The sequence below is a fragment of the Apodemus sylvaticus genome, chromosome 1 (assembly GCF_947179515.1).
Source record: "Apodemus sylvaticus chromosome 1, mApoSyl1.1, whole genome shotgun sequence".
Lineage (NCBI taxonomy): Eukaryota > Metazoa > Chordata > Mammalia > Rodentia > Muridae > Apodemus > Apodemus sylvaticus.
In genome coordinates, this window is record NC_067472.1 from 19,699,535 (window position 1) to 19,720,745 (window position 21,211).

Here is a 21,211-nt window from a genome sequence, read left to right on the forward strand (position 1 = left end):
GTTTCAGATAGACAATTCTGGATAAAGTACCAGCAGACTGGAAAACTTTTATTAACCATTTTAAACTTTAAAATACAGAATGCATCATTAATTTGTATGTCATCCTCGCATAGGGGCCATGAGACTCTCTATCATTCCAGTTTTAGCATATGTGCTAAAGTGAGCTCAAAGACTTTTTAAAAAATGTTATTCATTTTCATTTCATATGCATTGATGATTTGCCTTCCTATATGATGTATGAGGGTGTTGGATCCTCTGGAACTGGAGTTACAGACAGTTGTGAGCAGTCCTGTGTATACTGGGAATTGAACCCAGGTCCTCTGGAAAAGCAGCTAGTGCTCTTAATCTCTTGAGCCATCTTTCCAGACCCAAAGACTTTTCTTTTTTTTTTTTTTTTTTTTTTTTAAAAAAAACAGGGTTTTCTCTGTGTAGCCCTGGCTGTCCTGGAACTCACTCTGTAGACCAGGTGGCCTCGAACCCAGAAATCCGCCTGCCTCCCAAGTGCTGGGATTAAAGGCGTGCGCCACCACTGCTGCCCAGCAAGACCTTTTTTTTTTTTTTAACTAGGTAAAATATACCACTTGAACTGTTTTAAGAGAACAGTTCAGCTGCTTTTGACTAGTCACAGTGGTCTGTAATCATTGCCACATTCTAAAAGTTCAGTGGTTGAAAAGTTATGTGCAGTCAGGAACCATAGGGGCAGGCAAGCACCAACTCCTGCAAATTGTCTTCTAAGCTGCACATGTGCACCTCGCCACAGCTGCCCTCAAAACAAAATAAAAAGAATTCAGGAACATTTTCCACTGCACCCAAGCACCTCTTGGTCCTGGAAACCTGACTGAAGCGGTGAGAGAGAATGAAGAAAGGACAGACACACAGATGTCTTCTGGGTACCAAGTACCCCTTTAGTATTTATAACTGGTGAGAGAGGGATAACTAGTCTCTGTGGGAGGTCTCTGCAGGGAGCAATGTCAGGCTGTAACCAGTTGGGCTGTGCTTTTTGTACACTGTGTCAACATTCACACACAGACTGGAGGAAGCCTTGCCAGTTCCCGTGGGTTTGAGGGCTGGTCTTTGTCAATAATGTGCATTCACTCAGAGCATTCTCAGCCCGCAACAGCTTTTATCACACCAAAAAGTAAGAGCAAAGAAGTGGTCATATTTAGAAGGTATAGAAAGGAGGCATCATAATGGAAGGACATGTCTGAGGTTGAGCCATCAGAGCTAGGATAAGATCCTAACTAAACTTAACCACCATGTGAAAGAAAGCACTCTCAGAATATTATCTTGAGCATTTGCCAGCCTAGTAGCCATTTTCCTTACTTATATTCAATATGTAGCAATAGCTTTATTGTATCTCTTTTTTGAGATGCATTTATTCAAAATCTGGTCCCTGTGAAAGCTCTAAAAACTCAGGTCTCAGAACACTAAGGGTGTTCACTAACATCCTGGGATGTGTGGAGTCACATGCACACGGATGCTTTACTGTAGTAATCAGCCAGCTTCAATTCGATGCATTCTAAATGCTGAAGAAGTAGCTTTCAGTTTAAATCTGAGGGAACCTCTGGAGTGCGGCTTGGCTGGTAGGGGTTCCTTGGTCTGTGTGTCCTGTGAGCCTGCCTTGTCGCCCCTACCCTCACTGTACAGATTACTCATTTTCCCCTTTTCTCAGACATGCGGGGTGCAGCTGGGCCTTCCACATCCTGGCACAAATAGAGCTAAGAGTGCCTGATGGCTAAATTGGTGCCAGTCACGAGCTATGCATTCTCACTAGAGTTCCCCTTTCCTCTGCCTGGTTGGATTTCTTATTCTAGTACCAGACAGCCTCTGCTCATTTCAGCTCACAATGTCACTGTAATCCCAGCAGACTCAGGGAACTGGAAGTTTAGGGCAGTGTGATGAAGCCTTTCCCGCTTTTCCCTTTTGTTGACAGGTTATGGTTTAGAGATGTCTAAGTCGAGAACCCTGCACAGACTTTGGAAGTAATTCCCATACCTTCATTAGGTAAAACTTCATCCATAATAACCCTGTTCTTCCAAGAGAGCCTGTTACTACTCCTTGCTTTCCTCTTGAAAATGTAGAGGCAGCTTCTGTTAGATCTGTTACTCGTGTGGTGTTGATATTGCTAAGCTATATATTTACCAAATAGGACCCTGAAGGTGTAGGGATGCATAGTGACAAATTCCTCTCCATCCCATGGTGGACTGCAGATTCTGGCATGGTCTTTGCTGTTACTGAGTGACATAGCTTCAGTTGAAGTGGTGGGCGAAAGATCTGACCTGAGTGATTTCAGAGAACAAGTTTGTCTAGAAACTGTATAGCCAAAGATAAAACTATAAAAACGCTGTATTGTGCCCATAAACTTGTTTTTCAAAGAGGCTAACAATTCTGAAGAAAATTTATTGGACTGGAAAGGTAACTCAGTTGTTAATACCTTGGGCTTTGCAAGCATTAACACCTGAGTTCAGATCCCCAGAACCCACATAAAAGACAGGGCACGGTGGCACACGCTTGTACTCTTAGTGATAGAGTGACCAGAGGTAGAGATAGGTAAATTCCTGGAGTTGGCTAGCTAGCCAGCCTGCAACATAAAGTTCCAGGTCACTGAAAGACCCTGTCTCAAAGACAAAAGGTGCCCGAGGAACCACGGCTGAGATTGGCCCCTGACCATACATGCATTCACACATCTTCACACATATACCACTCACAAATATGAGCACACATACACACGTGTGTAAAAAGTAGCAACTCATAACCAAGAAGTAATTGTAAATAAAAGAACTAGTTTCCCATTGTCAAAGAAATTACAAATTGAAGGCTTCAGTGAATACTGCATTAGACTTAAAGGATTTTTGTTGATTTTTCTTTTTTTCTCTGATTTCTCTCCCTTCGGGTTTTCGAGACAGGGTTTCTCAGTGTAGCTTTGGCTGTCCTGGAACTCTCTATAGAATAGGCTGGCTTCCAGCTTAGAGTTGTGCCTGCCTCTGCCTCCCAAGTGCTGGGTTTAAAGGTGTGTTGACACTATACCCTGCCAGTCAGTTTTTTTGTTCTTGTTAATATATGAATATATGTGAACTATTTTCATGCCTGGTGCCCAAAGAGGTCAAAGAGGGTTTCAGATCCCGCAGAACTGCAGTTAGAGCAACAAACCAAGATATGATCCAACCCGGAACCTCTAGAAGAGTAGCTCTTAACCACTGAACCATCCATCTCTCCAGCCCCTGAGACTTAGAGATTTTGATATCATTTTATATTTAGTTTGACATATATAGAAATAGTGACAGATGTTTGTAACATGGGTGGTTACACACACACACACACACACACACACACACACACACATTTCCAGCTCTTTCAACCGAGAGAATCTAGAAGCAATTTCATTCTAATAGCACGCCCAGATCATAGCTGGTTGGTTTGTTTAATTTTGAGATAGTGTCTTACTATGTAGCTCTGACTGTCTTGGAGCTTCCTATGTAGAACAGCTGGCTTCCAATTCACAGAGAAAAGCTCAGTGGGGATTAGGTATAGTAGTACTTTCCTTTAATTCCAGCACCCAGGAGACAGCCAGATGTGAGTTTGAGACCAACTTGATCTACATAGTGAGTTCCTGGACAGCCAAAGTTAAATAGTGAGATACTGTCTCAAAAAATCAAAAATTAGCACATTCCTTTAATCCCAGCACTTGGGAGGTAGAGGCAGGAGGATTTCTGAGTTCCAGGACAGCCAGTGCTACACAGAGAAATCCTGTCTCCAAAAAACAAACAAACAAAACCCCAGCAAGATGACTCAGTAGGTTGAGAGACCTGAATTTTGTTCCCAGAGCCCACGTCATAGGAAAGAACTGTCTCCTGACCTCCACTTGCATGCTATGGTTCAAGTTCACCTTCACACATGCACACATCCACAAATAAACAGACTAAGAAGCTCAGTGGCCAATGATGGAGCAGCAGGACAATGAGAAAGACTTACTGTTGGCTAGTATTAAATTGACTATATTTTTATTGATCTGTAACTCATTGTATGAATATATACTAAGTCAATACTGATACAGGAATAACTAGAATCTCTTTGTAGAAGAAATTAAAATAATTTAGGTAGATATTCCTTCCTCCAGAAGGTTGAACTTAATCTCCCTTATGGTTAATCTTGCCCTCCCTGAATAGGGACTAGGCATGGCTCCCCTTTGAGAATGGGGTACCTGAAAGGAAAAGTAGCCCTGCCTAGTGCAGAGATGGGTACTCTTGATCCAAGTAACTAATATGAAAGGGGGATGACTCGTGTCCCTGGCAGTGTGACAAGAGTCACTTACCTGTGATCATCTTCTAAAAACTGGTAGCCACAGTCTAAACTCTGTTTAGTTTGTGCATCAAAGCCAAATTGAAGGACATCCTATCAAATAACTCTTTTATCAAGGTTGTGAAGAACAAGGAAAACTGAGAAACTTGAGGAGGAGACTGAGGGTTCTTGACACTAATTATAAAGTGATACATTTAAGCCGGGCGGCGGTGGCGCACGCCTGTAATCCCAGCACTCTGGGAGGCAGAGGCTGGTGGATTTCTGAGTTCGAGGCCAGCCTGGTCTACAGAGTGAGTTCCAGGACAGCCAGAGCTATACAGAGAAACCCTGTTTCGATAAAGCGGGGAAGACTGGGTGAAGGTTGTACAGAAACTATATTGTCTTTGCAACTTTTCTGTTAATCTAGAATTATCCCAAGGCCAGGTATGGTGCTGTGTGCCTTTAATCCTAGCAATTATTATTGTTGTTGTTGTTGGTTGGAGCTATGTACCTTTAATCCTAGCAATTATTGTTGTTGTTGTTATTTTAAAGTGTTATGTGCACATACTATAAACATGGACTGTATAACACTGCTCTGGGTTGAGATCTTGCCCAATTTTCAGTGTACATACAGCTGCTTCAGTCGTGTTTCATATGTGAGCTATTATGAATAATGCTACAGGGACCATGGGCATATGGCATTTCCTTTGGTATATGTACTGGCTGGTTTTATGTGTCAACTTGACACAAGCTGGAGCTATCACAGAGAAAGGATCTTCAGGTGAGGAAATGCCTCCACGAGATTCAGCTGTGGGGCATTTTCTCAATTAGTGATCAAGGGGGAGGGCCCCTTGTGGGTGGTAATATCTCTGGGCTGATATTCTTGGGTTCTATAAGAAAGCAGGCTGAGCAAGCCAGGGGAAGCAAGCCAGTAAGGAACATCCCTCCATGGCCTCTGCATCAGCTCCTGCTTCCTGGCCTGCTCGAGTTCCAGTCCTGACTTCCTTTGGTGATGAACAGCAATGTTTCCACAGGGAGCAAGTTCTTCCCAAACTTGCTTCTTGGTCATGATGTCTGCAGGAACAGAGCCCCTGACTAAGACAGTATATAAAACAGGAGTGATATAGCTGGGTTTTAGAGGCTTTTTCTTTTGGAGGGACCTCCATACTCTTCCATAGCAACTGTACTAATTTGCATTCTCACCAACGATGTTTGTACATGTTCCTATTTCTGTCTGTCCTTCCAGCCCTTGTCACTTGTCTATTTTGTAAGCACCATCCTGACAGGTATAAAGCCAGAACATCCAGTGCCTTTTAAATGTACATTTTTGCTAAATTTGTATCTAGTTGCTTTCTTTCTCTTGGTCCCCCTGGTCTGTGCTCCTCTACCCCCTATGTGGGCGTGCTCCTGCTGGGTTACAGTTGTTGGGGATTGAGCTCAGGGCTCAGTGCATGCTGGGTCAGCACTTAGTCAACTGAGCTATACCTTCAGCAATGGTTTTATTTGTTTTGCCTTTATGCCATTTGTCCCCATTCATCTTTTATGCTGTTTTATAGGTTATTTTGTGCAAATACACAAAGGGTTTTTTATTTGATAATACTAATTTATACATAGCATCTTATTCTTTAATTTGGAGTTTCTATACAGACATTTCAGTTACAGATTAAAATGCTTTTTTTTTTAATGCTTGACACTGCATATTTGAAATGTGGCAGCTTCTTTCTTCTCTAAGAGGGGTCTTATCCAGCAGTATTTAGTCTCCTAGCACAGAGCATGGTGTAAACAGGAAACATTCAACCACTGATCCCTGCTTTAACTTTTTCATATTTCTTCTGTTTCTTCTAGATGTGAAGTCTGGTGGCTATAAAGTGTTACAAGTAGTAGAAGCCCTTGGGTAAGCCTCTTTTGTAAAATATTCTTCCAGTCTTGCCTCCCTAGAACCTGATTTTTTTCCCCCTTGTAGTTAAAGCTTCTGATCCACATCAGCACCTCAGTCTAAGCTGGTCTTGGGTTGTTTTTCTTAGACAGGAACAGCCTGTCATCCTCATAGTATGCCTAGAGGTTTGTCTCTTGGGTGATTCTAGATCATGGCAAGATAACAGCCAATGTTATCATTACAGCATGTTTACTAGGTTTGTGTTGTAGTGTCAGTTCTACATTTTTTGCTTGCTAAACAACATTCCATTGTACCAGTGACCTGCATTCTGTTTAACTATTCATGAGTAGGGATGGACTTCTGGGTTGCTTCCACCCTTGTGCAATTATGAAAAATGCCCTTATGAGCATTTGTGTCCTTCTTTCAAATGCTGCAAATGCACAATATTCTGCCTGCTAAGCAGAAACATTTCTGAGTTCCTGTCCTCAGAATACTGGAGTGGTTTTATTTCTGTATCATTTTATGTTTCTTTATCTTTAAGGTTGACTTTACAACTTTTGTGACTAGTTTTCCAGAAATCTACTTTCTACTGAGGTTATGTATAAGTGTGATCTCAGGAGAACTATTTTGAATATGATCATCTGTTGCAATTTAGCTGCCCCCTTATGAGCTAAAAGGGTTGCAGTTTGAGAGACTGTGCTGGTGTGCTCCTTTCAAAGCTCTCAGGAGGCAGAGGCAGGCAGAGCTCTCTGAGTTCAAGGCTGGTCTACAGAGCTGGTTTCAGGACACAAACCCCTATTTTGAAAAGCAAACAGAAAACAAAAAAAACAAAACAAAAACAGAGTTGCTGCTCAGTTGGGAGAGACCTTGTCAACCATGCACAAAGCCCTGAGTCCCCAGAACAACATAAAATCAGGTCTAGCTTCTGTGACCCCAACACTCGGGGTAAACCCCGAAGGATAATTTCAGGCTATACTCTATTACAGAGTTTGAGGCCAACCTGGGCTTTACGGATCTGTCTCCCAAAAGGGGGAAAAATGTATTCCTCCTTTTATTAAAGATTGTAGGTCTGAACAGGCACACCACCTTGGTGGCTCAGCATTTCTTTTCTCTCAGCAAGACTTTACAAATAGGGCTGGAGATATGGTGCAGCTGTGTTCAGTCATGCTAAGAGCACTGACTTCTTCCAGAGGTCCTGAGTTCAATTCCCAGCAACGTAGTGGCTCACAACCATCTGTAATGGGATCTGATTCCCTCTTCTGGTGTGTCTGAAGAGAGCAATAGTGTAGTCACATACATAAACTAAATAAATAAATGCATCTTAAACAAAAAAAAAAATGCTTTACAAATAGCCAAGAGGATAGCAATACAATCAGTACAACCTTGACTAAGCATGAAATCCTATCAAAACAAACAAGAGGGTGCTGGGGAGGCAGCTTCATTGGAAAAGTGAGTTCTATCCCAGCACCCATGTAAAAAGCCAGGTGTGGTGACATATTCATAACCCTGCCATGATTAGACAGCTCCAGGCTGAGCAATGAAAGCCCTATTTCAGTAAACGTAAGGTAGACAACTCCTGAGGCATGACACCTAAAGTTGACTTCTGGCCTCCATGCACATACATACACGTGTGCCTGGGTACACAGAAATTTTTATTTAATTTGCGAAAGTCTGCTGCCTTCCTTGAGTAGAAGGTACAGCTGCAGGCATCTCTGCAGCCACATGGGTGCCACTAAGCTCTGTTTCAGAGGGCTGTGTCCAGAGCAAGCATGGTGCCCATCAGGTGCCAAGTAAGAGACGGGAGACAGATTTTGGTTGACTGGTGTACCATGAGCCTCTGCTGCTGCCAGACTAATCAGGGTAGGTTGGACTTCAGTCTTTCTTTTTTCTGTAGAGACAGGGTTTCTCTGTGTAGCCCTGGCTGTCCTGGAACTCACTGTAGACCAGGCTAGCTTTGAACTTTAGAGATTTGCCTGCCCCTGCCTCCCAAGTGCACGACTGCCATCTGTCTGGGACTTCTGGTATTCACTAGACACTAATATTATTAGCTCAGGAGCACCTTTATGGGCTGGTTTTGTTTGTTTTTAAACTTTTAAGAGGGCTTTGCTTTCTTTATTGTCTGGAGACTTAAGTTTGATTAGTGACTAACTGCAGAATATTTTCTTTATAATTTGAACTGGTTAATGACAGATGCTTTCTATCTTGCTATCTCCCAGGTCCTCTCTGGAGAATCCAGAACCCCGAACTCGGGCTCGAGGAATCCAGCTTTTGTCACAGGTGCTACTCCAGTGTCACTCCTTGCTCTTGGAGAAGGAAGGTACTGTCACTAGTAGGGATATCTTCCCAAATCCCCACGCCATGGCCTACATGTTCACAGAGAAAAGGGTTATAACATGTCTATGCACAGCTAATTCAGTGCCTTCATTCCTTATTGGTATACATGGCAGAGATGACTAAAATTAAATGATAAAAGACACGTGGATTTCAAATATAGTAATATTAGAAAAAAGGATAATTTTTTCAGTGTATCTCAGTGTCTACATTCTGTAAGCATATAGAATACTTACTGCCTGCCCCTTTAAAGAAAGGTTGATAGGTCCTGTATTCAACCCCCAGCATGTTAAGAAACAGGTGAAGGGCTGTTGTTGTGGCTCGGTGGGTACAGGTACTTACTGTGCTAGCCTGACAGCCAGAGCTTGATCCCTGGAACTACAGTAAAAGGAGAGAACAAGTTCCCCCAAAGTTGTCCTTAGTTAGAGCCTCTCTAAAAAAATCAGAAAGAAAGAAAGCTTAGGAGCTGTGAAACTGCTTTCAGCCCCCAGCACCACAGCAAAAGAGGCAAAGTTCCATATGGCGATTGTGGAGTTGATGACATGGCTCAGAGAAAAAGGTGCTTTAGGCAAAACCCTGGACCCCTGAATTTTATGGCTGACTCTCAGGAGTTTTCCCCATGCTGCATGCCTGGAGTGTCTTCATAAGTGTTCTGTTGCTGTGAAGAGACATCAGGATCATGGCAATTCTTATTTTTAAAAAAGCATTTAATTAGGGCTTGCTTTCGGTTTCAGAGGCTTATTCCAGTGTAGCATGCAGGGGAGCACGGCAGCATGCAGGGGAGCATGGCAGCATGCAGCTAGACCTGGTGTTGGAGAAGTAGCTGAGAGTTCTACATCCAGATCACAGACAATAAAGAAAGATACTAGGCGTGGCTTGGGCTTTTGAAACACTTCCAGTGGCATGCTTCCTTCAAGAAGCCACACCTTTTTATCCCTATCAAGCAGCGCCACTCCCTGACTACCAAGCATTCCAATATATGCACCTTTGGGAGCCATCTTTATTCAACCCACCACATATATATAAAATAATGAAGTTAAAAAGAAAGTAATTCTGAGGGTAAAGCTGGGTTTCGCTGTGAGTTTATATGAAAATGAATAGTAAAAGACTTTCTCAAGTTTCACTAAGTAAAGACACCATCAAGTAGAAGTGCATTTCTTGATTCAGAAGAACATTTGTAGGGAAATTCAAAATGGGATGGCCTTAGGAAGCAGATAAAAATAGCTGGTGGGTCTTCCTCTTGTTAAGCTAACACTGGATCTGGTTGTGCAGTGGTCCACCTGGTCCTGTTCTATGAGAACCGCCTGAAGGACCATCATCTTGTGATCCCATCTGTCCTGCAGGGCCTGAGGGCACTGGTAAGTCCTTTTCACTGCGTAACTGTTTGTGTAAGCCCTTGGACGGTTCTCTCCCAGCCTTTTGGAGATGAACCTTCACATGCTGAAGGACAAAGGCAAATAGAGGAGTAAATTGCTGTCAGCCAGATCTGCAGTTGTAGAGGGTGAAGTCACCCCGTGTAGCAGTTCCTCTTTACCTTGTAATACACTGCACCTGTAATCTACACTTTAAAAAAAAAAGGGAGCTGTGGAGAAATTTACTGTGAATACTTCCTCCTGAACAGGGATACTGGGATGTCCCATTATCCGACGAGACACACTGTAGAGTTGTATCTTAGAGACAGTTTTCTCATATCTTCCCTCCTCCTCAGAGCCTGTCTGTGGCCCTGCCCCCGGGTCTGGCTGTCTCTGTGCTTAAAGCCATCTTCCAGGAGGTACATGTACAGGTGAGTGATAATAGTTGCTAATTTCTTTTGTTGCTAGTCTTTGTCTTGTGTACTTGATATAGCTAGAATGAGGTGACAACAGATTGTTTTCCATGTTCTCGATGCTTTAAGGTCTGGTGACCTTGTGTCTACGGTACCTGTTGTACTGGGTAAGGGAGGAATGATGACCCCAGATCTGAACTGTCTTCTCGGCTGACCTCAGCCGTGCATGCAGCAGGTGCAGGTCCCTGGCTTCACTGATCTGCGGGTCAGTAGCCAGGCCCTTTCTCTGCAGTCCTCTTCATTGATCTTAGGCTGGCCTCCAGATTGTGAAGCTGGAAATGCTTGCAGTGTTTGAAGAATTCTTTGTTCTTTTTTCCACTTATTTTCTTTCTTCCGCACCCTCAAGTCCCTGCTGCAGGTAGACCGCCATACTGTCTTCAGTATCATCACTAACTTCATGCGATCACGAGAAGAAGGTGAGAGGAAGGACTATTTGAGGAGTCTGAGAAGTGAGCTGTTGCTCTACACACACACACACACACACACACACACACACACACACACACACCGCCCTACACCCACCCGATTAGTAGGATGGACTGTGCTCCAGTGGGTGTGTGAAAGGCCTCAGACTGAGGAATGATAAAGGCTTGGGGTACAGACTTTTCCCAGTGTAGGAAGGTTTTTTAATTCTGGACTTGTATAAGTGCACATGCATGCACACACAGACTGCACGTATCTTCACTGAGTACTTGGATCTAGGCAGGAAAGGAGAACAGGAGACAGCAGGAGGACACCAGGCTTTCTGTCCCGTGGGACAGCAGTAACCTTGTTCTCTCCTTCCCAGAACTGAAGGGCCTCGGAGCTGACTTTACATTCGGCTTCATCCAGGTGATGGATGGAGAGAAGGATCCCCGTAATCTCTTGTTGGCTTTCCGCATCGTCCATGACCTCATCTCCAAGGACTACAGTCTGGGTTTGTTTTCAAAGCATTGAATTAGCTGGTTGAAGCTGCTCAGAGGTAATGAGCCTAATTCAACTTTATCCTTTCTCTGTTGCCACAGGACCTTTTGTGGAAGAGTTATTTGAAGTGACATCTTGTTATTTCCCTATTGATTTTACCCCTGTAAGTAACACCTTCATTCTGAATCAGATACTCAAGAGTATGCTGTACTATATGGAGACATTCTACACAAGCGAACAAAACAGACATTCCCTGGATTTACAATTTGTTTAGTGTGCATGTGTTTGCATTTTTGTGCAGTATGTTGCCTGAGTATGGAGCCCAGAGGAGGACATTGGTTGTCTTCCTTTATACCTGTCCACTTGTTCATGATAGGACGCTCCTGCCACCAGGCTCTGCCACTGAACTTGGACTGGCCATTGTCTGCACACCACCATCCACTGCCACAGGGCTGGGGCCACACAGCCACCATTGTACTGTGGCGTGGCTCCTGCTGTCCTGTCACTTTTTCCACCGAGCTATTTTCCCAGACTGATAGATATTTTAACGTTCTTATGGATTCATATTTTAGTAAACTGGGAAATGGAGAATCATCCAACACCAAAGTTGGGATTCAGCTCAGCAGGTACTTGAGAGGGTACCTCGCAGTGCACTCAGTGCTGGGGAGATACAGGGTTGGAAGCGTGGTCCCTGCCCTTGAAGGCTGCAGCACTGAGGTAACAATATAAATTAGATATCAAAATGAATGGTACTAGAGTCATTCTGAAAAACAAGGGTTTAGTGGAAGCTACAGTTGGCAGGAACTAACCTAGCAGATAAAGAGGACGTTGGGTGGTTTCTGTGGGAAATATAGGAGATGATTTTATAGTTATGGAGGGCATCTAGGGTGATTAAGCAATTAAACACAACAAAATATCACAGTTCTACACAGTGTGCACAAGAAGCTCTGGGCCTTCTTCCCACTCTGCTTCTATATTTCTTTTCTATGGTCAGATACCTGTGGTCTCCTGCTATGTGGGATGTGTGGGGATGTGTACTGCAAGTATAGGAATGTGAAAGAAATGAAAGCCTTGACTGCAGCATGCCAAGTGATGCTTGAGAATACTGACTCTGCTGACTTTAAAGAGCCCCAGCTGTCTTTGCTAGACATCATTCACCAGCTTATCCCAGTTGGCATCCTGCCAGACCATCTCTCCTGACATTGTTTCATAATCGATAACCGTCATTACAACTCAAAAGAGCCTTATGCCATAGTGTGACCTTGAACTAGCAGCAGGGCTCAGTCCCTCACGTTACAATGACAAGCTGTACCACTGGGCCTGGCCTCCCACACATCTCCTGACACACAGACTGTGTCACTCTCAGATAGAGTTTTCTTTAAGTTTATCATTATCATCATCATTATCTTTATTGATTTCTCTTTGTTTTGTAGTATTCTGTTTTTAGTTCATGTGTAAATATATCTTTCAACAATAATAATGTTACTTTGAAATGTTTTTAAGGATTTTTTAAAAATTTATGGTATATGTCTGAAGTGAGTATGTCTTATGTGTGCAGGTGCCTGCAGATGCCAGAGTAGGGCGTTGATTCCCTGGTGCTAGAATTACAGGTTCTTAAGAGCATCCCAAAATGAGTGCTAGGAACTAAACTCAGGTCCCTTGTTCAGGCACTCTGTGCCCTAATCCATTGAGCCATTTCTCCAGCCCTTAAGTCTTTTCAGTGTGAGTGACTGCTCACACTGAAACACTGTTCCTGGGAGGTATGAACAAAGGTCGGGTCACTCCAGAGAGGAAACTGTCAACAGACCATGTATGGACACCACCACAGTCTGATTTGGTGAAACGATTTTTTGGTGATTGAGGTTCTAACAGGCATATGAGTAAAGAGTTATTTATGGGAACAAAAATGACTCAAAGACAACTGCAACACCAAAGACACCTCACAAAATAAAACTTGATGCATACTGCCAAGTCTTCTGCAGCTCAGCAGGTTGGAGAGTGCCCTTTTCAGATGCCTCTGCTGGCCTGAGCCTCTTCAGTCAGCTCAGCTGGTCTTTCTTCCAGGCTGCTTGGTTTCTCTGAGAGTGTCTCAACAGTTTTTACTGCTATTATGTACTTGGAGAGGGAGAGGGCTCGTGAATCTGGTCAATTTCAGGGACTTCTTAAAGATATTTTAAGTTTGTTTAACTATCTTGCCTGGAGGATGGAGTATCTCATCTCCCTGTAAACATTCTTTCTTAAAATACAGTTTGACATCCCTCCCCCCTCCCCCCTTTTTTTGAGACAGGGTTTCTCTGTGTAGCCCTGGCTGTCCTGGAACTCACTGTAGACCAGGCTGGCCTCGAACTCAGAAATACACCTGCCTCTGCCTCCCACTTAAAGGATTAAAGGCATGCACCACCACTGCCTGACTGACATCCCCATTTATCCTGTGTCTTAAACATTCTAAAATGAAAGGCTTGATTAACCTCTGAGGAAACTGCTACACAACACATGTGCATGTGGAGGAGTTGGCTCTAACCTTCCACCATGTGGATCTCACGGATTGAATTCAAGGTGTCAGCCTCAGTGGCAGCTCTCTCCCTGCTGAGCTGTCTCCTGTGTGTGTGAGGATAGCTGGTCCATGGGCACTGTGGGCACAGGTGGATATCGGCAGGCAGCTTTGTGGAGTAGCTCTCTCTGCACTTTACATGGCTTTTCAGAACTGGACTCAGTACTGGGCTTATGCAGAAAGGGCCTCTACCTAATGAGCTGTCACTGGCTCCATCAACTAGTCTCTCTGTTTTCATATTCCTTGTACCCTCAGTTTTGTTTTGTTTTGTTTTGTTTTTAATTTTTGCAGGGAAGCCCTGAGCATATTGATAAGAATTATATATGAGCTTCACTAGTGACTTACATGGGTAGTCTGGGAAATTCTTAAAATAATCTTTATTTTGCCAGTCTTCTAGAAAAAGACTTTAGGTATGCCTAGCAGAAGTGAACTGAGATTGTCAATACTGGTACCATATCCCTTTGACCTCCTTGTGCGACGCTGAGGTCCTCAACTACACCTCCAAAACTATAGACTCCTTTCTTACCCAGTGTTGAAAATGAAACTTCAAGGCTCTGTTATGCTGAAAGAAGAATAGAGAAACTGTCCAGGAGCTCTGTTTGCTTCTCTGTCCCCATTCCTAGTTCCAGCTTCCCTTAGAACTGCCAGTTCCAAAGCCTGTCAGCGACTGTGCACCCAGTTCTACGACCCTTGTTCTACCTTGGGTCTTTCATCTTAGGTGTGTTGATCATTTCTTTCTTACTGTCTGCCTTCCAGTTTCTAGAATTTTGTTTCAAGTCTCTCTTATCCCTTCTTATCTCTTCATCATTTGGCTTTTTGGCTTAAACCAAACCAAACCAAGCAACTTTACTGTACTTTTGGTGCATTTTCCAGAGGAGAAAAGGAAAAACCTAATTGATATTTTCCATCTGCTGGTTTGACACAGATGTTATCAATGTTTTTATACTGTCATAGTTGAGACTTTTTAGACAAGTGAAAAAGATAAAATGTCCATCAAAGAGAAAGTATTTAAACTGGCTACACAATAAAACTAATCTTCAGGAAGAATAATACTGTTTGGGGATGTTCTTCTTTTATTTTCATTTTAGTTTTTTCAAGATAAGGTTTCTCTGTGTAGCCCTGGCCATCCTGGAACTCACTCTGTAGACCAAGCTGGCCTCGAACTTACAGAGATCTGCCTTCATCTACCTCTTGAGTGCTGGGATTAAAGGGAGGGTTGTGTGCCCCAACACCTGGCTGAAAATAATCTTAATGTAACTGATACTATAACTCGGTGGTAGAGTGCTCACTTAGCATGCACAAAGTCCTTTGTTTGATTCTGGCATAACATACAATTTTGGTGGCACACACCTATAGCGCCAGCACTTGAGGGGTAAACACAAGGGAATCAGAAGTTCTAGGTCAGCATTAGCTACATACAGTGTTCCAAGTTACATGAGATCATTTTTTATTAAAAAGGTGTTCTTCATATAGTGGGAAATAGATAACAAACCATAAGTCATCTTAATATATATACAGAGAAGAAGCACTGCAGCTAATAATTGGGCTTATCTAAACAGTAGATCCAATAGAAAATGTGTATAGGGTGTGGTGTGGTAGCTCATGGTAGTAATGCTAGCGTTTAGGAGGCTACATAGCAACTGATCCGAGACACAAGAATAAAGGTGGAAGGGAATGGAATGTGCCCGGGCTTGGGAAGATCACTCAGTGGCGCAGTGCTTGCCTGCCATGTACAAAATGCTTGTTTTAATTCTAGCATTGAAAAAATAAGTGACTTGCTGGGTGCCACCACTCAGTACACACCTTTAATCTCAGCACTTGGAAGGCAGAGGCAGATGGATCTCCCTGAGTTTGAAGCCAGTGTTGTCTAGAGTTCCAGGACAGCCAGGGACACTTAGAAAGGCTATCTCAAGAAACCAAAAAATAAAATAAATGCCTAAAAGACAAAAATATGTTAAGAGTGAGCAAGGTTTATTTATTTATTTATTTATTTTTTTGCTGGGGCCTCATGGTGTATGATTGTGCTAGATTGGTCTAAGGATCTCCTGCAGGCTTGCCAGGTTCAGACTTATGTCCAAGGGTAGCCTGAAAATTGTACAAACCCATGATTCCTTTCCATTTTCAGCCACCTAATGATCCTTATGGCATCCAGAGAGAGGATCTCATCCTGAGTCTCCGTGCTGTGCTAGCTTCTACACCACGGTTCGCTGAGGTGGGTATGGTCTAAATTAATGTAAAAGTCTCTGCCCAGAGAACGTTCTAAGAAAGCAGTATGGGGGTCTGGCCATGGCTCAGCAGTTAAGAGCACTGGTTTGATTCCCAGTACCCCATAGTGGCTCACAGCCATTTGTCACTTTAGTTTCAGGTGATACAATACACCTTTCTAGCCTGCATGGCATCAGGCTTGTCTGTGGCTTACGGCATTTATACACATATAACAAAATTATAAAAACAAACTTTTTAAAAAGTAAAAGCATAAGGAGAAAGAATGCTCTATTATATATCTTAGGGTTAATGTTCTATAAGTGTCTTGTATGTCAAATACTTTCAGATTTTCAACATTGAAAACTTTATCATCTTATCCTCTAAAATACTAATCTCTTCTGTAGACATCGTGCTTAACATCACTTTGCTAATGTGCCTGTTTCTTAAGTACCACAGCATGGTAGGAAAGTTGGCTTACAGATGTAACTCGTGACCTGAACCTCACTCCGTGGTGTGCACCTGTCTCTTAGGGCTGATGACAGTATAGCCATTGTTCTGATGACTAAAATACTCTCTCAGGCTCACATTTTTTTTTCCTTCTTTGCCACAGTTCTTATTGCCTCTGCTAATTGAGAAAGTGGATTCTGAGATTTTAAGTGCCAAGCTGGATTCTCTGCAAACTCTGGTGAGTGTTTCTGCTTGTAGGATCCACCTATCTTTACACAGGTTAGTGATACTAAAGTAAAGTTTCGTGGACAGCAGGAGGTCAGTTCATGTGCCTCGTGGGCCAGGACTTTGGCTTACAGTGTTTATCTAAGCCCTGTATTACATTCATAGTGTCTCACTCTGTGTAGCTAAGAACTGGTCAGTTTTCTTCTTTTTGGGTTTTTGAGAAAGGGACTTTTAGCTCAGGCTGGCCTTGAATTCCTGATCCTTTTACCTCCACTTCCCAATTAATAAGATTAATTGTGTGTTGCTAATGCAGACTTTGTCTTCGTGGAGGATGGGTGCTAGTAGTTGAACCCAGAGCTTCCTGTGTCCTAGATAAGCAAGCACTCTTTCACTGGGCTTTGTCATCAGCCTTGGCCTTTCAGTGAGAATTAGGGGGAGCTCTTTTCTGTGCCCTTAGTAGAACTGTTAGGACACCTTGAAGGTTTTTCTGCTTCAAATCCACCATATTTAGGTGCCTGTGTAGCCTAGAGCATTGTGAGTGTGAGCTAGCTGATGGCTGTGGTTCTTTTGGCAGAATGCTTGCTGTGCTGTGTATGGACAGAAGGAGCTAAAGGACTTCCTCCCCAGCCTCTGGGCTTCCATCCGCAGAGAGGTGAGTGTTGGGTAGTAGAACTCACTGGTGTTAACTGACATGTCTCCCAGGGTCAAGATGCTGTGTTTGGGGTTTTTTTTTTTGTTGTTTTTTTTTTGTTTTTTTTTCAGTGAACAAGCAAGGAAGGGGATAGACAGGCTTCCAGTTGAATGTCAAAGGGGACAGTTCTCTTTTGAGGGCCTCCTGCTTAGTGACAATACATGGCCACCTTTGTAGAAGGGCTGCTTCTTGTCATGGCAAGGAGCATGGCACCATCTGAATATAAAAGTAGAGAGAGACTTAAAATAAGGGTCACAATAACCTCTGTTCTGTGTTGGTAACCATTTCTTGCAGTATGTCATTCCTAGTGGGGGTAAAAGACTTGAACATATAACCAACAAAGAAGATACTAGTAGATTGGGGTTTTAATTTTTATTGCTGTGCCCCAAACATTCTCAAACACATATTCTTCTGCACCCTAAAAGAAAAGGCAATGGAATGATGGGGACTAACCTGGTGCAAACTCACCTCAGTAGCTGTGGGATCCTCCCTGACAGGTCTTCCAGACAGCCAGTGAGCGAGTAGAGGCAGAGGGCCTGGCCGCTCTCCGCTCCCTGACTGCGTGCCTGTCGCGTTCTGTGCTGAGAGCTGATGCTGAGGACCTCCTCCACTCCTTCCTCAGCAGCATTCTACAAGGTACTAGGGCCATGGAGCCAGCAAAGGGAGGGAGCACCGTAGAACTAGCATTTTTTTAGGCCATTTATGGTTGGCTCCCACATGTCTAGTAACTGGGGGACTGCAGTCTTACTGATATTGAGGGCAGTTAGATGGTAACTACTAGCAAACAGGTGTCAGTCTCCAACCTCTATGAATAAAGGGGAAACAGGCAATATTTGGCCTACTCCCCAGGTCTGTGATTGCTGCCTCTCTAGACTGCAGGCACCATCTATGTGAACCAGACATGAAACTTGTATGGCCTAGCGCTAAGCTGTTGCAGGCAGCAGCAGGTGCGTCTGCCCGAGCCTGTGAGCACATCACCAGCAACGTGCTTCCCTTGCTGCTGGAACAGTTTCACAAGCACAGTCAGGTAAGGGGACAGATGGGACTTGAGTGCCTGTGGTCCCTGTCTTGGAGAGATCTGGGTTTCTCCTGCTAGCTATCGCTTGTTCCCTTGTTTACTCTCACATAGACTCTGTCTTAAGTAAACAGCTAATTGTTAGGATAGCAGAGCTGAAATCCTTTAAAGTATTCTCTGACCCCAGTAATCCTTGAAATATCACAGAGCAACCAGCGGCGAACAATCCTTGAAATGATCCTGGGATTCTTAAAGCTACAGCAGAAATGGAGCTATGAAGACAGAGGTGAGGCCACTTTGAGTTGAGGTATCCTGGGCAGTTACTGAGACGTGGAGCCCAGAAGTGCAGCAGGATGGAGAGCAGCACTACAGAGGAGTCCAGGAAGTGTACATGTCCACAGGCTGCAGTGCAGCACTATACTGACTGCATTGGCATTGTCCCATGCACATCCTGGAATCCTAGTAGTTTGAGCTCTTAAAATCTGCCCAAAGTTGTCTGTAGCACTGCAGTCAGGTATGGGTGTGAGTGTCTGACCTGTCCTTTGTCTCCTAGATGAGAGGCCTCTAAGTAGCTTCAAAGACCAGCTGTGCACGTTGGTGTTCATGGCTCTGACAGACCCCAGCACCCAGCTACAGCTTGTTGGCATCCGGACGCTCACAGTCTTAGGTGCCCAGCCAGGTACATGCCAAAGGAGACACAATAAGGAGGGGATAGTGAAGAGCAGTGATTCCCTGTCCTCACAGCAGCACTAGGCGCTGTCTCATTTTTCCTAGGATTTCTTGGAGGGGGTGGCTACGAGGAGGGACAGATGAAGGCTGTGCTCTCTCCGCTTGCAGGTCTCTTGGCTGCTGAGGACCTGGAGTTGGCAGTAGGTCACCTGTACCGACTGAGCTTCCTGGAGGAAGAGTCCCAGAGTTGGTGAGAACCTGAAGCAGTTGAGGCATCCTGGGCAGTGTTCCCCACCTCTGTATCAGTAGCAGCAGATGCAGCAAGGGCCAGAGTTCTGTGCTGTGTGGTTATGGCTGCTGAGTGGTTGGAGAGATGGTGGCACAAGCCTTTAATCCTAGTACTCAGGGCACAGGAAGAGAGTTTGAGCTCAACCTAGTCTACAGAGTGAGTTCTAGGACAACTAGGGCTACACAGAGAAACACTGTCTCAGAAAGAAAAAAAAAAAATACAAAAACAAAAACCAAAGTCCTTTCCAGCTAAGTGCTGTAAGACCTGGGCCTTGCTCTTCAGCAAGGCATCCATGAGCCCATTCTGCGTGGTCCTGCTCTCGCTCGGGCGGGCTTGGGATGAGAATGATGGGCCAAGGCTCAGCTAATTCTCTTCTTTGTCCCCAGTAGGGTGGCAGCACTGGAGGCATCCGGAACCCTGGCCAGTCTGTATCCTGGAGCCTTCAGCAGCCACTTGCTACCCAAGCTTGCTGAGGAGCTGCTTAAAGGTACATGTGCTAATCTGTGTTCAACCCTTGCCAGCAGGCTTTCTGAGGAGAGCCTCCACACTGTCACACAGGGAAAAAACTTCTCTCACCAATTGCTTTCAGGGGAGTCAAATGTAGCTAGAGCAGATGGTCCCACCAAATGTTCCCGGCATTTCCGCTGTCTGCAAGCTTTGTCAGCTGTTTCAACACATCCCAGCATTGTCAAGGAGACACTGCCTCTGCTGCTGCAGCATCTCTATCAAGCAAACAAAGGTAACTACCAGTAAAACTCATCAAGGGGCAGGGCTAAATGAAACTCTGGACTAGAACCTATAAGTTGTAATTGTAGTTGTTCATAGCAGTGACATGGTAAGCTCCTTAAAAGTGATCGTATATATAGTGATATTAATAGAGCTATACAGTAAGCGGATGTACACTATGGTTGTACAGTTTGACATTTCATACAAATACACCCTAAGTAAGGAAGTGGCGTGCCCGCTAGCCCACATACCTGCCCTGCCTGTCTCTCAGCCATCTTGAGAATCATTTCTATTTGACGTTTTGCAATATTCAAGAAACAGTTGTCAGCTGGGCAGTGATGGCACACGCCTTTAATCCTACCACTTGGGAGATAGAGGCAGGCAGATTTCTGAGTTCGAGGCTAGCCTGGTCTACAGAGTGAGTTCCAGGACAGCCAGGGCTACACAGAGAAACCCTGTCTCAAGAAAGAAAGAGAGAGGGAGGGAGGGCAGGGGAGGGGAGGGAAGGGAAGGAAGGAAGGAAAGGAAAGGAAAAAAAGGAAGAGTTGTCATCCTTAGTCACCCTCTTGGAACACTGTATCCCTTGTGAAGATCCTCATCAAAGAATGTGCATACCCACAAAATTTCTTCTTCTAATCCCATGTGACACCCAGTATCTGTCCTCTCCTTTCTCCCTTTCACTTCTTTTCCAAGCTCTGGTAACCAATATTTGAAACATGAAATATTTTTATTTCCTGTGGACATGGTAAACTTAAAAAATATGGAAGAAAATCTGATATTTGGACCTCAGTCCAACCCAGTCCATCTCATTATCTCCAAAAAATGAGCTACTCTTCTTCTTGAGTTATACATGTACACATTCTCTGACCCACAGTAATATTTTAGAGATCCTGTTGTTATCTCTGTATGTATTAAAAGTTGCACCATGAGTTGGGCGTACTTGGTAGAGCACTGTCTAGAATGCATGCAACACTGGGCCACATCTCCAGCACTGCATCAAAGAGACAAGGTCTTACCTGCCTGTACACCAACACTCAATGTGGAGGCAGGAAGATCAGAAATGCATGGTCTTCTTGGATACATAAAACCCTTCCAGAGGACTCTGGTTCAGTTCCCGGAATCCACATGGCAACTCACAGATGTCTGTCACTACAATCACAGGGGACCCTGATGCTCTCTT

The 21,211-nt window shown here is 44.0% G+C and overlaps 1 protein-coding gene and 1 pseudogene across 6 annotated transcripts in view; one reads left to right on the top strand and one right to left on the bottom strand.

Moving 5' to 3' along the window:
• Mms19 (MMS19 homolog, cytosolic iron-sulfur assembly component) overlaps positions 1-21,211 on the top strand; it is a 173,363-nt gene that overhangs the window by 143,507 nt on the left and 8,645 nt on the right. For 3 of the 6 annotated variants that reach the window (XR_007978357.1, XM_052185712.1, XM_052185734.1), the window contains exons 2-18: positions 6,124-6,172; positions 8,371-8,471; positions 9,758-9,843; positions 10,194-10,268; positions 10,657-10,726; positions 11,098-11,226; positions 11,315-11,376; positions 15,890-15,976; positions 16,580-16,654; positions 17,216-17,293; positions 17,830-17,968; positions 18,205-18,359; positions 18,555-18,633; positions 18,901-19,026; positions 19,185-19,266; positions 19,692-19,792; positions 19,895-20,044. Coding sequence is in view for 5 of the 6 variants with exons in the window: in XM_052185712.1 (XP_052041672.1) it covers positions 6,124-6,172; positions 8,371-8,471; positions 9,758-9,843; positions 10,194-10,268; positions 10,657-10,726; positions 11,098-11,226; positions 11,315-11,376; positions 15,890-15,976; positions 16,580-16,654; positions 17,216-17,293; positions 17,830-17,968; positions 18,205-18,359; positions 18,555-18,633; positions 18,901-19,026; positions 19,185-19,266; positions 19,692-19,792; positions 19,895-20,044 (1,644 nt within the window). In the remaining variant the exon portion in view is untranslated. Of the gene's footprint in view, positions 1-6,123; positions 6,173-8,370; positions 8,472-9,757; positions 9,844-10,193; positions 10,269-10,656; positions 10,727-11,097; positions 11,227-11,314; positions 11,377-15,889; positions 15,977-16,579; positions 16,655-17,215; positions 17,294-17,829; positions 17,969-18,181; positions 18,360-18,554; positions 18,634-18,900; positions 19,027-19,184; positions 19,267-19,691; positions 19,793-19,894; positions 20,045-21,211 lie in introns of those variants that run through there. The other 3 variants (XM_052185726.1, XM_052185747.1, XM_052185743.1) reach the window with 3 other exon arrangements.
• On the bottom strand, positions 69-167 carry LOC127676647 (uncharacterized; annotated as a pseudogene).